Source organism: Sebastes fasciatus, chromosome 1 (assembly GCF_043250625.1).
Source record: "Sebastes fasciatus isolate fSebFas1 chromosome 1, fSebFas1.pri, whole genome shotgun sequence".
Classification (NCBI taxonomy): Eukaryota; Metazoa; Chordata; class Actinopteri; order Perciformes; family Sebastidae; genus Sebastes; species Sebastes fasciatus.
The window spans coordinates 22,314,921-22,336,029 of record NC_133795.1 but is presented as its reverse complement, the minus strand read 5'-3'; the positions used below and the strand labels follow the sequence as shown (position 1 = coordinate 22,336,029).

Here is a 21,109-nt window from a genome sequence, read left to right as displayed (position 1 = left end):
ACTTAAATCACAAGTGGAAGTTAGATTGGTTTAAGAATAAATCTGACTTGCATGACCTTGATGTTGTTTTTCTTTTCATTTTAGTGACATTTTTTCATTTGATGGTGTATTTCACATATTTCAAGTTTCAGTGTAATGTTATATTTTACTACATGGTACCACCCAGAAATAAAGATTTTATAGTCCTTGATAATATATTCTTAATCATAGTTTTAAAAATAGAAATGGTATTGAACATGTTTAAATCTTGGCAAAAATGAAAAAGAAGAATCTGTTCACCTTTGTATCATCAGTTTTTGACCAACAAGACGAGCGTCCTGTCCTCCTTAAATACATATCTAAAGTTCTGATCCACAAATTATTTTAATGTCACATTTAGGAACACTATTTTCTAAGAACTACAAGACACTCACCGGCCACTTTATTAGGAACACCCTGCTAGTACCAGGTGGTCTTCTGCTGCTGTAGCCCATCTGCTTCAAGGTTCGACGTGTTGTGCGTTCAGAGATGGTATTCTGCATACCTTGGTTGTAATGAGTGGTTATTTGAGTTACTGTTGCCTTTCTATCATCTCGAACCATTTCCATTCTCCTCTGACCTCTGACATCAACAAGGCATTTCTGTCCACACAACTGCCGCTCACTGGATATTTTCTCTTTTTCGGACCATTCTCTGTAAACCCTAGAGATGGTTGTGCGTGAAAATCCCAGTAGATCAGCAGTTTTTGAAATACTCAGACCAGCCCGTCTGACTCCAACAACCATGCCACGTTCAAAGTCACTTAAATCCCCTTTCTTCCCCCTTCTGATGCTCGGTTTGAACTTCAGCAAGTCGTCTTCACCACGTCTAGATGCCTAAATGCATTGAGTTGCTGCCATGTGATTGGCTGATTAGCTATTTGTGTTAACAAATAATTGAACAGGTGTACTTAATAAAGTGGCCGGTGAGTGTATATGATTTTTGGCATGTTTAGGCCATACATTTACTCAAGTACTTTACATCAGTGCAATTTTGAGGTACTTATAGGAGTATTTCCATTTTATGTTGCAACATACTTCTCCTCCACTACTTTTCAAAAGAAAATATTGTACTTTTTTCTCCACTACAGTTATTTGACAGCTATAGTTTCTGTGAAGATCAAGGTTTTACACTCAAAATATATGATCGTTTTATAAAATATGATGCATTGTTAAAGAATAAACAACCCAATAGTATAAACTTCAACCAGCTACAACATAAAAATATCACCCTGACAGAAGGCTGCTTTAGGAGTACTTTTAATAATATTTATAAGTATATTTTGCTGCTAATACTTCTGGACTACTTAAGATTTTGAAAGCAGGACTTTTACTTGTAGTGGAGTAATTTTATTAGTTAGTAGTACTGCTAGTTTTACTTCAGGAAACGATCAAAATACATAACTTTTGATTGTAGTTCAATGAAGCATTTAGAGGCGCCTGCATGCACTGAGTATTTGATACGGAAAGGATTTTTATCTAATGATCTTAAGGGAACAATATTATGTCACTTTGAACAAGCTATGAGGAAGCTGAAGGCTGAAGATAAGAGAGGGCAGTTTTCAGATTGTCGGTGGATGTAATGCAGATAATATAGAGATTAGGGCGCAGTGATTGTTCAGCTGTCTGTGCCGACAGCTTTACTGTTTCAAATTTCACCATTCTTACCTAAACTACAATGACATGTCAATTCTGTGTAAAACATTTGGTGAAATTCAAGCCATTTGAGATATCTATGAGAAATATGGTGCAGTAAGTATTGACTGAAAAGTAGGGGATCCATGATGGAGCCCTGAGGCACTCCATGTTTAGTGTTCATTCTTTGTAATAATTAAAATACCAAAAACAAACTAACTGCTGTGCTTTTTTTAGGCATCACAGCAGGATCTGAGGGAGGAAACCTCCTTAAATAACCGTTTTAAAATGAGTGACGTAATTCCCTGTTGTGGTGCTTGTAGGTGAACGTGGGTAAAGGCAGCCACCCCAAGATGGTGAAGGTGTTCGGTCCTGGAGTGGAGAGAACTGGACTGAAGGCCAACGAGCCCACGCACTTCACCGTGGACTGTTCAGGAGCTGGAGACGGTAAGAAAGAGACACACACACACACACAGTGACAATTAAGATAGGAAATCCCCCACAGTCAGTTTTATTTGGTGTTAAAGCAGTTTCCATCTGTGTTAGGACAACACACTTAAATGTGCAGAAAAACGTTGACCTTTATATCATCTGTGAGTGATTCTCTCGTGCCCACACACACACACACACACACACACACACACACACACACACACACACATTCGTTTCCCCCGGTATTTGCTGGCAATGATCTCAATGCAGAAACATCCTGACGGGAAATTCTTCGCTTTGACTTTCCTGAGCGGAACACACACACACACACACGCACGCACACACACACACACACAAGATCACATTTCATCACTTGCCAGCACAGACCAAGTACAAAAATACACTGAAGCGCAACTTAAAAAAACTTTTTTTAGTGGGAAAAAGATCATTAGTGAGGCTACACAGATGCTTCAGCGGAAATGGAAAGTGACAGCACAGGGGATATGAATGAGTGCTAGGGAGGATGTCTATTCGCCACAAATACTATTAATAACATTGATCAACAGACAGAATGGAGTGGTTTAAGAACTCAATGTGTTGAACTTTATGTTTTTGCTGTGCCTCTACATTGGAATCCATTATTCCCAGTGGTGAAACGTAACAAAGTACATTTACTCAAGTTCTTTACGTCAGAGCAATTTTGAGGTACTTACTTGAGTATTTCCATTTTCAGTTGCACCATACATCTCCACTACTTTTCAAAAGGAAATATTGTACTTTTTACTCCACTACATTTATTTGACAGCTATAGTTACTGTGAAGATCAAGGTTTTTCATTCAAAATAAATGATTGGTTTATAAAATATGATGCATTGTTAAAGAATAAACAACCCGATAGTATAAACTTCAAACAGCTACATCATAAATTCATCACCCTGACAGAAGGCATTCGGCTGCTTTAGGAGTACTTTTAATAATATTTATAAGTACATTTTGCTGCTAATACTTCTGGACTACTTACAATTTTGAAAGCAGGACTTGTAGTGGAGTAATTTTAGTAGTTAGTAGAACTGCTAGTTTTACATAGGTAAATGATCAAAATATGTTTTCCACCTTTGATTGTAACTCAATGAAGCATTTAGAGGCTTTTAGAAGTTTTGAGATTGTCAGTGGTTGAAGAATCTGACCTGTTTCTGTTATCTGACACAGTTACCTTCTTCATTCCTCTCATACTTTGAATTCCTCTGCTGTGATTGACAGCTCAATTGTGCTGCAAGAAGCTCTTTGATTGTGCTGCATGGTTAGTTCATTGTTTACATTAGAGAGTCCATGACAGTGCAACATCCTGGGGCAAAATGTTTCTGACATGAGTTAATAAAATGAATGAACAGCGCAAAACAGCAACACTCTAGCAGCCCCTTGTGGCACTAAAAGAAACAAGCTGCTCATCAGCTCTTTATAACGAAAGAATAAATATTGCAAATGTATATAAATAAATAATGTGTGTGTGTTGATTTAGGTGATGTCAGCGTGGGCATTAAGTGTGATGCCAATATGGTTGGTGACAAAGAGGCCGACGTGGACTTTGACATCATCCCCAACGCCAACGACACGTTCACTGTCAAATACATGCCTCCTGCTGCTGGAAAACTTACCGTTAAAGTTCTGTTCACTGACAAGGTACACACGCACGCACGCGCGCACGCGCGCACGCGCGCACACACACACGTGTGAATAGATCTGTGAAGATGTTGGCGGTTTGTTCTGATGAATCTCGGTGTGAATTTTTCCACTCAGGAAGTTCCACAGAGTCCATTTAGCGTCAAAGTTGATCCTTCACACGATGCATCGAAGGTCAAAGCAGAGGGACCTGGACTGGCTCGTACTGGTGAGACACGCGCGCACACACACACACACACACACACACACACACACACACACACACACACACACACACTTTTTGTTTGATGTGATGTAATTTACCATTTTTAATATGTGTGTGTGTTCTTAACTGACTGTTGCACGTTCTCTCTCTCTCTCTCTCTCTCTCTACCTCTACCTCTACCTCTACCTCTACCTCTACCTCTACCTCTACCTCTACCTCTAACCTCTACCTGTGCAGGTGTAGAGAGTGGCAAGCCGACTCATTTCACAGTGTTGACTAAAGGAGCCGGTAAAGCACCGCTGGATGTTTCCTTCTCCTCCCCCGTCAATGACTTTGAAATCATTGACAACTACGACTACTCCCAGACTGTCAAATACACACCTGTACAACAGGTACGCCAAATATCAGCCCATTATGATAATATCAAAATGAAAATGTGTTTAATTGTGAGCAAATGTGCAAATTCTCCAGTCAGGATGACAGATCAGCAAAAGTGAACCCTTGTTTTTCTCAAAGTCATGCTATTCGTGTTTATTGTTCAGTGAACGCAGCACCACTCATCTCATGCTACAACCATAGACTGTATAGACCTTTTCAAACTTGACAACATAAACATTCTAAATGGACCCCTTTCTATTTCCTGTTGCAATGTTTGTTAATGTTGTAGCTGACAGGAAGTAATCTTGGACCAAAGCTGTCGCCGTAGCAACAGAATGGCAATGAAAAGGCCTATATAAGAAGTGTATGTTGTCACTGTCATTGGTTTGTGGACAACAGTTTTGAAACCTCGGGATCGGCGTTTTGGCCATCGCCATGTTGTTTTTTTGCAATCAGAAGTGATACGAGAGGGTACAGCTAAGTACAAGACTTTTTTAGGCGACCAAAAATGTTAACTTTCATGAACTGAAAACACACTGTGAAAGAGTTAAAGTTGTAAGATGAAAACACGGACAAGTCCCAGACCGGACAACGCCGTGGTAGCAACCTGTCAATCACAAGGTAGCCACGCCCTAAAGCATACCCTGCTTTATCGTCTATTAGACTCTAAATGGGACCATAATTTACTAAATGAACATCATGCTGTATTGAAGAAGACTTGAAACTAGCAATTGAGACCATAAACTCATGTTTACAATGTTTACTGAGGTAATAAATCAAGTGAGAAGTAGGGTCATTTTCTCATAGACTTCTATACAATCAGACTTCTTTTTGTAACCAGAGGAGTCGCCCCCTGCTGGCTCTGTGAAAGAATGCAAGTTTAAGGCACTTCAGCATTGGCTTCACTTTTCAGACCCGGCGGTTGCTGCCTGGTTGCAACATGATTTCAGTAGATTCAAACATCAACATGGCAGATGTGTCCTCTTCTTATGTAGTACTTTTAAAATGGACTAAGGATTTGCATGTTACTTGTGTCTGCAGGGGGAGCAGACGATCACGGTGAAGTTCGGAGGAGATCCCATCGCCAAGAGCCCCTTCACGATCGGTGTCGCTGCCCCACTGGATGTGAGCAAAGTCACCGTGGACAACCTGGAAGGAAGTAAGAAATTTGTCTCTCTCTGCTTCCAGCTAGCTAGTCCAACTGTAAAGTGACTTAAAAATGTCTCTCAGTGAATACATTTTCAGGACTCCATCCTTCCACCAGAGAAAATCAAGTTCCTATCATTGTTTACAAAATATGTGTTTAGTATTAAATAAGGCTTCTCTGGGATTTTGGAAGGACTAATTTTCTACGTTAATGTTAAATTTATAAATGTCTTTCAGGAGCGGAGGTCAATCAGGAGCAGCAGTTTATGGTGGACACCAAAGGTGCAGGAGGTCAAGGTCGTCTGGAGGTGGCAGTGGTGAGTGTTTAGATCACTATAAGCTGACAACGCTTGTTAGTAGGATCATTTGCTGGTTTTGGTCTTTTCACTGGATTAGTTTCCAAAATTAAAAATACAGAAAGTAATCAGGCTAACACTTAAAAAGAGACTGTGTTGTTACTTCATTCATTGTGTTCTTGTGTGTGTTACTAGCTGAGTCCCAGCCAGCAGGCGGTAAAGTGTAAAATGGAGCCTCAGCCCGGTAAAGCAGACGTCAGTCTGGTCCGTTACACCCCCACAGAGGAGGGGGTCCACGCTGTCAACGTGTCCTACGACGGACACCCCGTCCCTGGGAGCCCCTTCCCCGTGGATGCCCAGCTGCCTCCAGACCCGAGCAAGGTAACATCAGCATCTTTTTCTCTGCAACCAGGTTTCCGTACCTCCTTGAAGATCCAATCTTTGTAATGTTTCTTTTCTTTTCTATTTCTTTAAATTACTCTCTCTGGTCTCTTTTTTATCTTTTTGCTTAGTGACAATATATATTATTAGAAAAGAGTTTTCTTCAGTTTTATTATTTTATTTATTTTTATGCATAGATGTTAAACAAAGTAAATTTTGTCCTCCGTTTCTCGATGACAATTATTTATAAAGGCCATTATGAAAATAAACAAAAACACACTTAAAGTAATAAACTGTAATTTCTACAGTCTATTCCCACTATAACTTTTAGAAAAGAACAAGTGGTAAAAATAAAAAGGTTTTTCATATATAAGAATGTACAAATTCTTGTTCCATCCACATCTAAAGGAGACGCAGATACAGATTAATATCTGCAGTGTAAATCTGACTAAACAGTTTTATTGCTACACTTAATTATAGTTTACATATAATTGTTTACCTGTTTGTTTTGAGTTCAGGATGTCTTATGGCTCTGTGTCTGAAATCAGCAGGGAAACAAAAAGAGCCAAGAAAAACAAATTGCAACAAAACTAAAAACTTGTTAAGTAATTAAAGAAATAGCAATAAAAGCGGCTGCATGACTCCATCATCGTCCCCTCCAGGTGAAGGCGTCTGGTCCCGGTCTGAAGGGAGGTCTGGTGGGAAACCCAGCAGAGTTCACCATCGACACCAAGGGCGCCGGCACCGGAGGTCTGGGGCTGACGGTGGAGGGGCCGACGGAGGCCAAGATCGAGTGTTCGGACAATGGCGACGGGACCTGCTCTGTCTCCTACCTGCCCACCGAGCCTGGAGACTACCTGGTTAACATCCTGTTTGAGGAGGTCCACATCCCGGGCTCGCCGTTCAAAGCCGACATCCAGATGCCCTTTGACCCCTCTAAGGTGGTGGCGTCGGGGTCGGGCCTGAAGAAAGCCAAGGTGAGCGTCTGGAGAGGAAGATAGAAGCTAAAGATTGCGCTTTTTAGAAACCTGATAAAACATTCAGCAGTTTAAATCAGGCTTTGGATCAATTTTGGATAAATTCAGCAATTATGTTGATTTGTTTTGTCCCCAACTGCAATATCAAAGCTTCTGAATTTGCTCTGATTTGAGCCTCTGACTCTCACAGTATAAAGTCTGATCCCTCTTGTTGTGTCCGTGCAGGTTGGAGAGACCAGTGTGGTGAATGTGGACTGTTCCAAGGCCGGACCAGGACAACTCAGCCTGGAGGCCGTACCAGACTCCTCCTCGACCAGTCCGACTGGCCTTGCACCAGGCTCTGGTAACACCAGCACTGTTTGCATTCAAAATGACATACTGGTGCTTTAGGCCACATGTTTTTCATCTGTATGTTAGTGATGAACACTTTACAGATGGTCCATTAGTTGTTAGATATATTTCCTTCCTTCCAGGCAGCCTTTTGGTTTCATACAGAGACTTGAAACTTGCTGCTGATAGATAATCCATCAATTAACATCATGTTTGCTTTTAAAGGAATAATTTCACGTTTTGGGAAATGTGCTTATTGAGAGTGATATCGATCTTCTCATCTAAGTCTCCTTCATAAAGCGGATAAATCTATTTCCCAAAAGGTTGAGATTGATATATTTTGGGAAAGTGATGTTTCTGTGTTTTCACTGTCGGTGTGTTTAAACACATTCTGACATCTGAGATATGAAGTCAACTGCTAGAAAATTACCTAATTAAGGGATTTCATTTTCTGTTAGTGTCATAGTTCTAATTATTAACTATTTGAAGGAAAAAGCACCAAATTCTACAAAATTGCCCACAATTATCTTTGTTATGATCTCAACGATATTATCGTTGTTATGTCTGAAGTTATCCCAGTTTCACAAAGTAATATCGATGATGTATGAACAGCTCACGTTTGAGGTATTCAGACAGAGTTCAGTCCTGTGATGGAAGTGTAATAACTGGACCGTTTTGTTGCAGGTGTTAAAGCTAAGACGGAGGTGGTGAACAACAAAGACGGGACCTACACGGTGACCTACGTCCCCCTGACCTCCGGCATGTACACCCTGCTGCTGAAGTACGGAGGCAAGGCCGTCCCCGGTTTCCCTGCCAAGGTTACGGTGGATCCTGCCGTCGACACCTCCAAGGTCAAAGTGTATGGACCAGGAGTGGAAAGACAAGGTGCAGTATGGTCCATCTGAGAGTCGGTGTGTAGCTCTGTTTGGTTTGAGGAAAGGTGGCAAATTACTTATTTTATAAAAACATGATATTAAAGGATTTTGTTAAAGGTGCTATTGATAACATCACATTCTCCATCCCCCGTTCCATTGCATTACTTCATAACAAGTCGTTGCCAGGCACTTACTGTCGATGGTTCAGCCATTTATCCGTTTTTACCACACTAACTGGCGACACAGAGATACCACGTGATACCAACGTTGTTTTACTATTTTTTCACAAGCCTTGTAAGAAGTTGGAAACAAATGTCATATCTTCCACAGAGATGAACAAACATTTGTTTTGGACCTGCCAAAATTAAAAAAATTATTAATTCACAATCATATTTTTCAGGAAAAGACATTCATCTACATAAAATTTTTATTAATATAACCTTTAACCTTTTAACATTCGAGTTCAAGCGTCACCTTGTTGTCACATTGTCATTTTATACATAGTCATTTAAACATACGTTCTTCCCTCCTCTCTCATCCAGCTGTTTTCAGAGAAGCCACCACGTCGTTCACGGTAGACGCCAGTCCTCTGACCCGGCGAGGAGGAGACCACGTGAAGGCGGAGGTCAGGAACCCTTCCGGAGCGCTGACAGACTGCCAGATTACCGACAAGGCTGACGGGACCTACGACGTCGAGTACACTCCTTTCGAAAATGGTAACGTGCCTGCTGCACCTGTGTGTACAAAACATTATGATGTACCAAACTATTTTACTGTAATCAACAACACACCGTATTGTGATCATCATCATCAGCTGCTGTCTGTCCCGGTGTGTATTTCAGGCGACCACAATGTCCAGGTGCTGTATGACGACACACCGATTCCTAAGAGCCCATTCAGGGTGTCAGTGTCGGAGGGATGTGACCCCAGCAGGGTGGTGGCTACTGGCCCCGGGCTCCAACAAGCCCTGACGGACAAGCCCAACAATTTCAACATCATCACCAGGTACTGTTACTAGTTTGGATTCGTTGTTGCAATGATAAAGTCTCTAAGTCGAGGTCAAACTATTGCTGATTTTGGGTGTGTTGATCCTTCACCAGAGGGGCCGGTATTGGCGGTCTCGGCATCACTGTGGAGGGTCCGTCAGAGTCCAAGATGTCTTGCAAAGACAACAAAGATGGCAGCTGCAGCGTGGAGTACGTTCCCTTCACCCCCGGCCTCTACGACGTCAACATCACCTACGGAGGAGAGCATATCCCCGGTGAGATTAGATTTTTAAAAGCCATGTCCTGCTGGTGACTAACAGCATTACGTGATTTATGATTGGCAGGATTGTTTGGTCGGTTGCTGTGAAGTGAATTATCAATTATTAAGATAATCAGTCTGATGTTATTCTAGACTTTAGTAAAACCAGCAATGTGTTAGTTCATCTCTCAGTACTTTACTACCCTGTCTGTGGCACTCCGCCCCAGGCTGTGGTTCTCAAACACACAATACTTTTTTTTACGGGATTTGTTGACTATAAGAAAATGTAGTATATCAAAAGATTTGTTCTCTAAATCTAGATAGATTGTCATGACAATTGTCCCTCACATATCTGTTTATTTCTTAAAGGCACTTTAATGTTGATTCCCGTAAAACATTTAATAGATGTGCTCAGTGTTTTTCAGTTAATGTTAAAAAGATGTTATTGGCTGATAAAAGAAATGCCGAGTGTTTCAGTTTAATGTTTTAAAGATGTGGTTGAAATTAAAACAGCCGCAGTTCGGTTTAATTGACTTTGTTCAGGAAAAGCTCAGCGTGTTTCCTTGTTGGACGTCTTTCATAGACAGCTGTCGGTTTAAAGTTCAGCTATGTAAAGGCTGTTGGAGGTACAGAGAGCTTCAAGATGCAGAAACCACATTACCCAGAAACCACGTCAAGAGTGTAACAGCAGGATAAACTTTATAGAGCTATCACAATTAGCCGATACTTGGGCTAACATTTCCTCTTCCTGTTGTTTCCAGGAAGTCCATTCAAGGTCCCAGTGAAGGACGTGGTGGACTCCAGTAAGGTCAAGGTGTCTGGTCCCGGTGTGGGGTCAGGTGTCAGAGCCAAAATCCCACAATCCTTCACTGTGGACTGCAGGAAGGCGGGCGTGGCTCCCCTGGCCGTGGCCGTCACCGCTCCTAAAGGCATGGCAGAGCCCGTGGAGGTGACGGACAACGGGGACGGGACTCACCTGGTGTCCTACACTCCGTCTGTGGAGGGGCCGTACTCGGTGGCCGTCAAGTACGCAGAGGAGGACGTCCCCCGCAGGTACTGACTGAGTAGTACTGCACTACAGGGTTTGAGTGCCTTGCTCAGGAGCACGTCAGCACTGTCCTGTTGTCCCTGAGGATCAGTGTCTGTAGTAACTGTGTCTGTGGTCTCTTCAGTCCCTTCAAGTTTCGGGTTCTGCCCACTCACGATGCCAGTAAAGTGCGAGCCAGCGGCCCCGGGCTGACCAATGGCGTCCCCGCCAGCTTCCCCGTCGAGTTCAATATCGATGCCAAGGACGCCGGCCAGGGCCAACTGAGCGTGCTCATCACTGTCAGTAACACACACACTCAGTAATTATACACACAAATGAAAAAAAACATCACACCTAAACTTTCTGTCCTTCCTTCTTTCTTCCTCCTTCCACTACAGGACCAGGATGGTAAACCTAAGCAGCCCAGTATCGATGACAACGGTGACGGTACATACCAGGTGTCTTACATTCCCGACCGTGCGGGCCGGTACACCATCATCATAAAGTACGGCGGTGACGACATCCCCGCCTCGCCTTATAGAGTTCGCGCCACGGCAACCGGAGACGCCAGCAAGTGCACCGTCACCGGTACGGGACCACGGCTGATGATGTCTCACAGAAAACATGAATAAACGAAACATTAAAAATCATTTACGGGAATAAACAAATCTAATAAAATGTCCTCCACCCCCCTCCCCAGGTCCAGGTGTGGGTCCCACGGTGGCCATCGGCGAGGAGCTGGGCCTGGTGGTGAACGCTAAGGGTGCTGGGAAGGGGAAGGTGAGCTGTGTGGTGGTTCAGCCCGACGGCAGCGAGGTGGAGGCAGAAGTGATGGAGAACGAGGACGGCACCTTCGACATCTACTACACCGCGCCGGCGCCTGGGAACTACGTCATCTACGTCCGCTTCGGAGGGGAAAACATCCCACGCAGTCCCTTCAAAGTCATGGTGAGGGAGGGATGCAGAATAGTGTTCATTACACTCTAATTAGGGATCCAAAATGGGTTCGCGTAAGCCGAGATGGTCATCTGTTGCAGCTTTGAACCGAAGAGCGTCCCAAAGACATGTAGACCGATGGAGATCTCCGTGTGTTTGGCTTTATTACAGTTTGGTTGATTAATTAAGTTGGTTTCAGATTAACTATTTGACCTCATGCCTTCAGTTTACAGTCCAGGATTTACCCACGCTGCCACAGCAGTGTATGTCATCAAAACGTCTGTCTGTTAGCCTGTGTGTGTCGCACTTTTCCAACCAGTCCCCACACACTTGCCCTTCACCAGAGTCTGTCACTGCACATAAAGTCACTCTGCGGTGGAGGATGTTAACAAACGGGTAAACTGTGAGACACCTCGCTTTTTCAGCCAGTAAGTTATTATTATTATTATTATTATATTACACCCAGACATTTTTCTGTCGTCCATCTTATGCCTCAATTTTTATCATCACAGCCATCTTTCACGGACGAAGTTTTGACCTGAAGGATATTTTTATACTTCAAGTATATTTTGGAGATGGATGGAGAGCAGGTTACATGCTGCTTTCACTACACATCATGTCATTTAATACATGCAAATTGATGCCCGTAGCACACACAGGAGACGCCATACAGACAGACAAAGTCGAGCTGTGATGTGCCAATGCGAGCGATTGACAGCTGCCTCCATTGAATGAACAGCCAGTAGGAACGCTCTCTCTCTGAAATGACCTGTGATTGGCCAGAGTCTCCCATCACGGGCTAGATTTTCTAAAGCCTGAAAACAGAGCCATGAGGAGGTGCAGAAGTCTGGTTTCCTCTCAGAACACTTTAGTTACAATATGCTGAAAGGTTATTATGAAATTTTTGCCCAATGATGCCAAAAACATTCGGCCTACTGCAGGTTTAATGTACTTCCACCACAGAGCGAGGTGTCCGTTACCCACATTGATGTAGACTCACAGTATATTTTCACTTCCCTGTCACACTAACTGGCCTGCGTTGGTCCCTAAACTAGAGAAACCTCCATGTGTACGTACAAACAAAGAGGGAGTGGATGGAGCCGGTGTGTTGGGGCTGGATTAGGACTGTGTGTGTGTATGTCTGTGTGTGTGAGGTCAGATGTTAACCCTTACTGTCGTGTCTTCAGGCTACTGATGAGGTACCCATAATCCAAGCGGTGACAACTCCACAGCAAAAGGCCACACCTGGCTACGGGGTACCCCAACACACACACACACACACAAACACACACACTCGAAAAGACACACACGCTTACTTGCTCAAACACGCCATATATGTATTTGTAATTTGGGTGAAATTGCCCTTTAACATAACATATGATAGGCACATACTGCATAAAACTCACAAACAAATACACACACACACACACACACACACACTGCTCCTTTCTTGCAGGTGGCTGCTGGTTAAAACTTCACCTCTCTCTTGCTCGCCCGCTTTTCCTCCATGTCATCGCTTCTCTTTTTGTCTCAGCCAATGGGATCGCAGCAAACAAACTTCTAACAATGTAACAGGAATGATAAAACCCAGGTGTCTGTGAGATGTGTTGCAGAAGGCGTTGCTATGGTTACGGGTGTTTGAGGATTTATTTATTTTTTCCTCCAGGGGGTTTGTTGTGGTGTCTCTTTCTCATCTTCCTCAGTGCACTCTTCATCACTGTGGCTGCATCACAGAGTCACCTCCTCATCATTCTCCTTTTCCTTCTCTGCTCCATTGCACTACACTTCCCAGGATGCCCCTGTGTGGCCGGGGCTTGGTTGCAGCAGCATGTTTTCTAATGCAGGTCGCTGAGACGGACAGGTAGTTGTTTTCGGTGCTGAATAGACTCGTTATAACGTCTGTCTGTGTCTGTCTTCATCCAGGTGACATCAGGCGAGCGAGACGGCAGCAGCATTAACGGAAGCGGCTTCAGACCGTTCGACATGGTGATACCTTTCTCATTCAGGAAGGGAGAAATCACAGGTGAGAGAGACTGATGGGAAGCATTGGTACAGAAGTACAGCTGGGGCTGATGGGAATGTCATTAGTTTAGAAGGTTTTAGTCGTACTCCAAAGTATTGAACAAATTGACATTTTCACCTGATGATGCTGCTAGATCAGAGGTTTCCATCAGGGGGCTCCAAACGGTTTCAGGGGAGGCTCAGTGAATGGAAGTGAAACAATATTACATTAGTTATCAAAAGAAGATCAATTAGAATAGCCTAAATGTGTGTGATTTGGTTGAAGAGTTAGTGTAGAGATACAGCAGTGTTGGGGTAATTTTACAATTTTTCCTACTTTCCCAGAGCCATGCTGTACACATATAATACATACATAAAATACAACTTTTTTAAACCTAATAATAAGACAAAAGTCAAATGGAAATAGGCAAAGAATATTTACATGTGTCTCTAACTGTCTCTCTCTCAGGTGAGGTGCTGATGCCTTCAGGTAAATCAGCTCAGCCGGTGATCTCAGACAACCAGGACGGGACGGTCACAGTGCAGTACTCACCCACTGAGGCCGGCCTGCACGAGATGCACATCAAATACAACGGCACACATATCCCAGGTCAGCACCCATACACAGATCTCATGATCAGGGTTGGTTAGAAAGATGAAATATAGACATCTGTGTAGATTCCCGACTAAAATTATGTGTACGCGCAAAGACAGAAATTTACATACGCATTCTTTTCGGCAGATTTATAAATAGCCGCACGTAAACCTGATTCTGTTTTATAAATCTCAATCATTGTGGAGCTGATCGCAAGCGTGCTCAAGCCTCACTTCCACTCCCACAGTTAGCCATAAATGAATGTTGAAACGCCCTTAAACATCCATTTGCATATCGATAGCTCAATCAATCACCATTATTATCATTAAACATCAGAAGGATGATCAATGATTAACATTACCAGAAAAAAAGTAATTTGGTGCCATGTGTAAAAGCATGCTAGGAATATTACACGGCCCACACGTACACACTCGTTGGGCATTGGCATACACACATTGAGACAGCCTTTAAATATCTAGTAAATTTAGGGATTTTCTTTAGTCGATCTTGGTCACAGTGTTCTTTCAGTCGCTTTCAGTGCTTTTTCTTATTCTGGCTAGTATCAGTGATGTATTATTTGAAAACAAAATTGACCTTATGAACCTAGCCACATCATGGGGCCTACTCAATCAGCTACTTTTAAATTTATTTTCTTATGGGTAAATAGGGTAAAGATTTTTTTTTCTCTGAAGTAAATTTAAATAATTAAAAATAATCTGGCCAATCCAGGGCCCTTGCAAACGTGGGGCCCCTAGGCTGCAGCCTAGGCCAGCCTGTGCATTAATCCACCCCAGAGTACATGGTCAAAAGTGTGTGAACATGTGACCATTCAAGCCACATGAGACACTAGAACATGTGATTCAAACACCGTGGGCGTTAATCTGCTGCTGTAACAGCCTCCACTCTTCTGGGAGGGTTTTCCTCTAGATTTTGTAACCTGGTTTCGGGGACTTACTCCAATTTAGCCACAAGAGCATCAGTGAGGTTCAACACTGATGTTGGGTGATCAGGTCTGGCTCACAGTCCACGTTCCAGTTCATTCCAAAGGTGTTGGATGGGGTTGAGGTCAGGGCTTTGTGCAGACCAGTCAAATTCTTACACACCAGACTTTGAAAACCATTTCTTTATGGAGCTGGCTTTGTGTACATATGATGGGGGCATCGTCATGTTGAAACAGGAGAAGACCTTCACCAAAAGTTAGAGGAACTGTAGCATTAAGATTTCCCTTCATTGGAAAAAAGGAGTCCAGGAAAAACAGACCCAGACCAAAAGTACACTGAAGGATGTAGACGGAGGACTACTTCACCTTTTAGTTTTAATGCTTTTTGTTCTACTGATGTTTGTGTGTTGCAGAGTCTCCTCTTCAGTTCTATGTGAACAACGCCAGTAGTCCCAATGTCTCAGCCTACGGTCCTGGTCTGAGCTACGGCGTCGCCAACAAGACGGCCACGTTCACCGTCTTCACAGAGGACGCCTCTGAAGGTACGTTAGCTACAGGAGGAGGAGGAGCAGAGCTGCTAGTTATTCTGGTGACAGCAGAAGGAGCTGTGATGACGGCATTTGTCATAGTGGTGTTGGGTTGCAATCGTTTTTTTTGTCATCATGGCATTTGTTGTAAAAGTTACACATTTGTGGCTGCAACAGAATTGGTATCAATAATACTGAAGCCTCAAGAATTTGAGGAAATCGCACTCTTTCTTTTTTTTTTGTATCAAAAAGGACAGACCGCTGTGCACACCGTTTTCCAAAATTGGAAGTCTTTCAGTAAACAAGATTTTTTGGAAACAATACATGTTTGCTATTTTTTTCTGGATACATGACAGAATTGTGTTGATTAATTTTCTGTCTGTTGACTAATGGACTCATTGTTCCAGTACAAAAGCTGTTATAGTAGTATTTGTAGCAGTAGAAGTGACAATATTTGCAGTACTAGTGTTTGTCATGGCAATATTGTAGCAGTAAAAAGAGGAAGAAGCATATCAGTGTTTATGGAACAAGGGTTTTATTTTTAGTAAATCAGTGATAACATCTTGTTTCAAATACAACCTGTCCATCTGTCCATCCAGGGGGTCTGGACTTGGCCATCGAGGGTCCATCCAAAGCTGACATCAGCTGTGTGGACAACAAGGACGGGACGTGCAGCGTCAGCTACGTGCCCACTCTGCCCGGAGACTACAACATTCTGGTCAAATACAACACCAAGCACATCGAGGGCAGCCCGTTCACCGCCAGGATCACCGGTCAGACTTCACGCCAACACACGCGGACACTGATGCATGAACAGGCAGATTATTAATGATCTATAATCCAGAGCCTTTACAGGAGCACTGGAAAACAAATCCTTTATAATAAAAAGTCTTTTATTCTCATTTCTACCCTCCAAATGTATTTTTTAGGGCTGTCAATCAATTAAAATAGTTAATCGCGATTAATCCTAAATTTATCTGACATTTTTTATCTGTTCAAAATGTACCTTAAAGGGAGATTTGTCAATTGTTTAATGTTCTTATCAACATGGGAGTGGGCAAATGTGCTGCTTTATGCAAATGTATGTATATATTTATTATTGGAAATCAATTAACAACACATCACAACGACAAATATTGTCCAGAAACCACCACAGGTACATTTGGCATAAAGAATATGCTCAAATCATAACATGGCAAACTGCAGCCCAACAGGCAACAACAGCTGTCAGTGTGTCAGTGTGCTGACTTGACTATGACTTGCCCCAAACTGCATGTGATTATCATAAAGTGGGCATGTCTGTAAAGGGGAGACTCGTGGGTACCCATAGAACCCATTTTCAGCCCTTTGAAAATGGACATGACCGTTTTTCCTCGCCAAAATTTAGCGTAACTTTGGCGCGTTATTTAACTTCCTTCGCAACAAGCTAGTATGACATGGTTGGTACAAATGGATTCCTTAAGTTTTTTTTTGTTTCATATGATACGTTTACGTTAATGCGTTAAAAAAATTAATGCAAATTTGTTTCAACGGCACTAACGCGTTAACTTTGACAGCCCTAGTATTTTTATTTAAACAAAAGAGGTTGTCGTTGTAATTTAGTAAAAGGCAGATGTTGATTCACTAAGTTCATAACCGACATAATGTTTAATGGCTCGGTTCAGCTCCATGTCCACAGTGGTGTCTTACTTCTCTGTGTGTTTGTGTGCGTTTCAGAGGACAACCAGCGGCGCTCTCAGGTCAAACTGGGCTCGGCGGCAGATTTCTCTCTGGACATTAATGAGACAGACCTGAGCGTGTTGTCCGCCAGCATCAAAGCGCCATCCGGCCGTGACGAGCCCTGCCTGCTGAAGAGGCTGGCCAACAACCACATCGGTAACACACACACACACAAATAAACACGCACACATAAATATAAACATTATTTCTCTCCACATTGCTCATTCTCTATTAACCCCCCTTCCTCTATCTCCCTCCTTCCTCTTCTTCTTTTTTCTCTCCCCTTTTCCTTCTTCCTCCTTCCTTCTCCATATGTTTGCTTTTGTTTCCTCTCTCTCCTTCCTTTCCTTTCTCTTGTCTTCCTCATCCCCTTCTCCTTTCATCCTCCCCCCTTCTGTTTCCTGTCCTTCCTCTCCTCCATGTTTCCCCACTTCCCTCATCTCTTCAATCCTTCTACCTCCTCTCTCCTCCTCCCAGGTATCTCCTTCATCCCCCGGGAGGTGGGCGAACACAAGGTCAGCATCCTGAAGAACGGCCGTCACGTCGCCAACAGTCCCATCACCATCATGGTTGTCCAGTCTGAGATCGGCGACGCCAGCCAAGTCAAAGCTCAAGGCGACGGCCTCACCCAGGGAACCACCTTCAACAACTCCAGCTTCGTGGTTGACACGAGGGAGGCCGGTCAGTATGGAGGGCTTCAACCACCACAGCTGTGTTTAACGATTTGAAAGCCTTTTTTTTGTGTTTGATATAAACTTAAAGCCTTTTACCAGTAATGTTATTGCTTACACTACTGTAATAATATTGTATTCACCAAGTTAATTGCTGAAATTAAGGTACACGATAACATCATGAAAAAGTCGGACAGCTGCTAGTTTCTGCCGTTAGCAAGCCAGTGTTAGCTTCATATATCTGTGTGTGTGTTTGTGCAGGTTATGGCGGCCTGGCTCTAGCCATTGAAGGTCCCAGTAAGGTGGACATCCAGACGGAGGACATGGAGGACGGGACGTGTAGAGTCACCTACTGTCCTACTGAACCAGGAAACTACATTGTCTCAATCCGCTTCGCAGAGGAACACGTCCCAGGTAACAACAGACAATGTTTTTAGTCCACTCAGAGAGCAGGTCCAAAACACACTGGAGCACACAGATTTAAGGCAGTCAACTATATTTAAAGACTAACGTTTCCTTCAGACTCCAAGTCGGATCATCTGCAAATAAAAAAAAGTGCTTCCAAAAGGGCCCCGTTGGACTGTTACCAAAACTAACTTCACTTTTCAGTAAAGTTGGAGCCATTTTGCATCCAGCAGTTTAATGGGATACATACTTTCAGACAAATAACTGAAGGTGTGTTTGTTTATCAACAGGAAGTCCGTTCACAGTGCGGGTGACGGGAGAGGGTCGTATCCGGGAGAGCATCACCCGACGACAGAAGGCGGCGTCTGTTGCCAGCGTGGGGAGTGTGTGTGACCTCAGCCTGAAGATACCAGGTACAGTACACACACACACACACACACACACACACACATACACACGCACTTTCTTCACTAATCTGAAGGCTCCTGATCGGACTGTCGGGATGGCCGCAGACGTGGCTTTGGTCTAATCCATCACCTGTAAACATCTCGAACGGTAACATCAGTGGGTGTTTGGTTGATTTGTCAATGAAAAAGCCTTCAGGTACTCATTAAACCTCGTTAAACCTCGATATGTCCAGACCGTCACTGTCCGGCTGAAACCTGGAGATGACGTTCAGACTGAAAGCACCCTGCTTCATCAGAGCTGCTCTTCCTCCTCTTCTAAAACAGTTTCCTGTCTGAAGCTCTGACGTTCCTCTGGTTTCTGTATTGTTTCTTACTGCTGTTCTGTAGACTGTAGTCTGTGTCAGCTTTGTCCTTTCTTGATCTCTTTTCTTTCTTTCCCTTTTCTTCCATCCTTCCCTTTGTCTCACTCTGCTTCCCTCTCCTTCTTTCTTTTCTTTCTGTATTTTTACATTTCTGCCTTTCTTCTGTATTTTTTCTTTCTGTCTCATGGTTTCTCTTCTTGTTTCTTTCTTTTCTTCTCTCTTCTCCATCATGTCTCCCTCTTTTCCTCCTCAGCTTCTCCTTACTTTCTCCTCCTCTGTCCCTGTCTCCAATCATTCCTCTCTTCTTTCTCCACCTCTTCATCCTCCTCCCCCTGTTCATCCTCTTCTTCCTCCAGTGAGCTGGTTCCTCCTGTCCTTGTCTCGGCAGCTCCTCTCTCACACCTCCTCCCGCTCCTACTGCTCCCTCTGGTGGTCGGGAAGATCCAGCGGTTGCAGGACTCATTCCTCTGCCGTTGCCCAGGATCAGAGCCTCTCCCCTAGGCACGTGCGCCTCATCTCCGGCCTCTCCGGTCTGGTGCTGGCAGGGGGGATGAGGGCAGCGAGGGGTGTCTGGGTCGTTAATGCCCGCTGCTCGGTGGGCGGTGCCAGGGTGGAGGGTGCGTTGTAGCCCTGGGAAAAAAATATGGGCTGGGTTGTCAGCACAAGGTTTGCAACATAACATGCTTTATCAAGATGCAGCTGCTTTTTATTTCTCTCCTCCTTGTCGTCTCCTTCTCTCTTCACTCTTTCAAATTCAGTTTATTTTAGCTTTTTAAAAAAATAGTAATAAAACTCTGTCTTTGCAGCGATCGACATGCAGGACGTCACTGCTGAGGTCACTTCCCCCTCTGGAGCCCGTCAGCCTGCCGAACTGGTCGCCGTGGGTAACGACACCTACTGTGTGCGCTTCGTGCCCACAGAGATGGGTGTGCACAGTGTGAGTGTGAAGTACAGGGGCATGCACGTGCCGGGCAGCCCCTTCCAGTTCACTGTGGGGCCGCTGGGAGAGGGCGGGGCCGCCAAGGTGAGAGCAGGAGGTCCGGGACTGGAGGGAGCACAGGCAGGAGAGCCAGGTACACATACACACACACACATCATTCTTAAGGGGACATGCATTCCCTCCTTCCTAACCCTCACCTTCCCATCAGAGCTACATGCTTGATCTACAAGGATCAGTCTGGTGATATTCTTTAGTTACTGTCAACAAACTCCATGAAAAGACTAAAACTAACAATGAACTGATCTACAAGTATTGTCTGTGTATCCAAAGCCTGATGTATCTTCTTCCTCTGAGTTCCATTGTTGTCCAAAAAGTATTAAACACACATCAATGAGCCACACTGATGCACTGGGTGACATGTTAGCAAATAGTTCCCTCCTGATTGAGTAATGTTTGCTAAAAGCTGTTTTAGGAAATTATTGAGTTTAAAAAAAAAAAAAAAAAAAAAAATCTATTTGTGAGCCATTTTTAAAGATTTAGATCTTCTGTAGGAACAAAAGGGGACTTTGTGCCACAGAGTATGTATCAATGCATATAGGATCACAACCACATGTAGTGGTATTGCTCCATCTACTACAGAGAAGACCTGGACTCACCTGTAAGAAAGAAGTCTGTGTAATGGGGATTTGCAGTTTTCTTATATCCTCTCCCTCTCCCTCTCCATCTCTCTCTCTCCAGCTGAGTTCAGTATCTGGACGAGGGAGGCGGGTGCCGGCGGTCTGTCCATTGCCGTGGAGGGACCCAGCAGGGCGGAGATCTCCTTCGACGACCGCAAAGATGGATCCTGCGGCGTCTCTTACATCGCTCAGGACCCCGGTAGAGAAAACACACACGCACACACACACACACACACACACACACACACACACACACACACACACACACACACACACACACACACACACACAGTTCACCCTGATAG

The 21,109-nt window shown here is 43.7% G+C and overlaps 1 protein-coding gene across 2 annotated transcripts in view; it reads left to right on the top strand.

Moving 5' to 3' along the window:
- The window catches only part of flnba (filamin B a), a 78,156-nt gene that overhangs the window by 50,588 nt on the left and 6,459 nt on the right, over positions 1 to 21,109 (top strand). The window contains exons 16-43 of one of the 2 annotated variants that reach the window (XM_074637358.1): positions 1,976 to 2,099; positions 3,604 to 3,764; positions 3,882 to 3,972; positions 4,207 to 4,361; positions 5,389 to 5,506; positions 5,731 to 5,810; positions 5,985 to 6,170; positions 6,833 to 7,147; positions 7,373 to 7,490; positions 8,162 to 8,362; positions 8,895 to 9,068; positions 9,195 to 9,357; positions 9,453 to 9,613; positions 10,359 to 10,650; positions 10,770 to 10,923; positions 11,023 to 11,212; positions 11,325 to 11,572; positions 12,748 to 12,816; positions 13,484 to 13,583; positions 14,031 to 14,171; positions 15,510 to 15,638; positions 16,223 to 16,396; positions 17,340 to 17,498; positions 17,820 to 18,023; positions 18,275 to 18,427; positions 18,709 to 18,831; positions 19,994 to 20,260; positions 20,866 to 21,003. In XM_074637358.1, coding sequence (XP_074493459.1) covers positions 1,976 to 2,099; positions 3,604 to 3,764; positions 3,882 to 3,972; positions 4,207 to 4,361; positions 5,389 to 5,506; positions 5,731 to 5,810; positions 5,985 to 6,170; positions 6,833 to 7,147; positions 7,373 to 7,490; positions 8,162 to 8,362; positions 8,895 to 9,068; positions 9,195 to 9,357; positions 9,453 to 9,613; positions 10,359 to 10,650; positions 10,770 to 10,923; positions 11,023 to 11,212; positions 11,325 to 11,572; positions 12,748 to 12,816; positions 13,484 to 13,583; positions 14,031 to 14,171; positions 15,510 to 15,638; positions 16,223 to 16,396; positions 17,340 to 17,498; positions 17,820 to 18,023; positions 18,275 to 18,427; positions 18,709 to 18,831; positions 19,994 to 20,260; positions 20,866 to 21,003 — 4,588 coding nt within the window. The remainder of the gene's footprint in view (positions 1 to 1,975; positions 2,100 to 3,603; positions 3,765 to 3,881; positions 3,973 to 4,206; positions 4,362 to 5,388; positions 5,507 to 5,730; positions 5,811 to 5,984; positions 6,171 to 6,832; positions 7,148 to 7,372; positions 7,491 to 8,161; positions 8,363 to 8,894; positions 9,069 to 9,194; positions 9,358 to 9,452; positions 9,614 to 10,358; positions 10,651 to 10,769; positions 10,924 to 11,022; positions 11,213 to 11,324; positions 11,573 to 12,747; positions 12,817 to 13,483; positions 13,584 to 14,030; positions 14,172 to 15,509; positions 15,639 to 16,222; positions 16,397 to 17,339; positions 17,499 to 17,819; positions 18,024 to 18,274; positions 18,428 to 18,708; positions 18,832 to 19,993; positions 20,261 to 20,865; positions 21,004 to 21,109) is intronic. The other variant, XM_074637366.1, reaches the window with a different exon arrangement.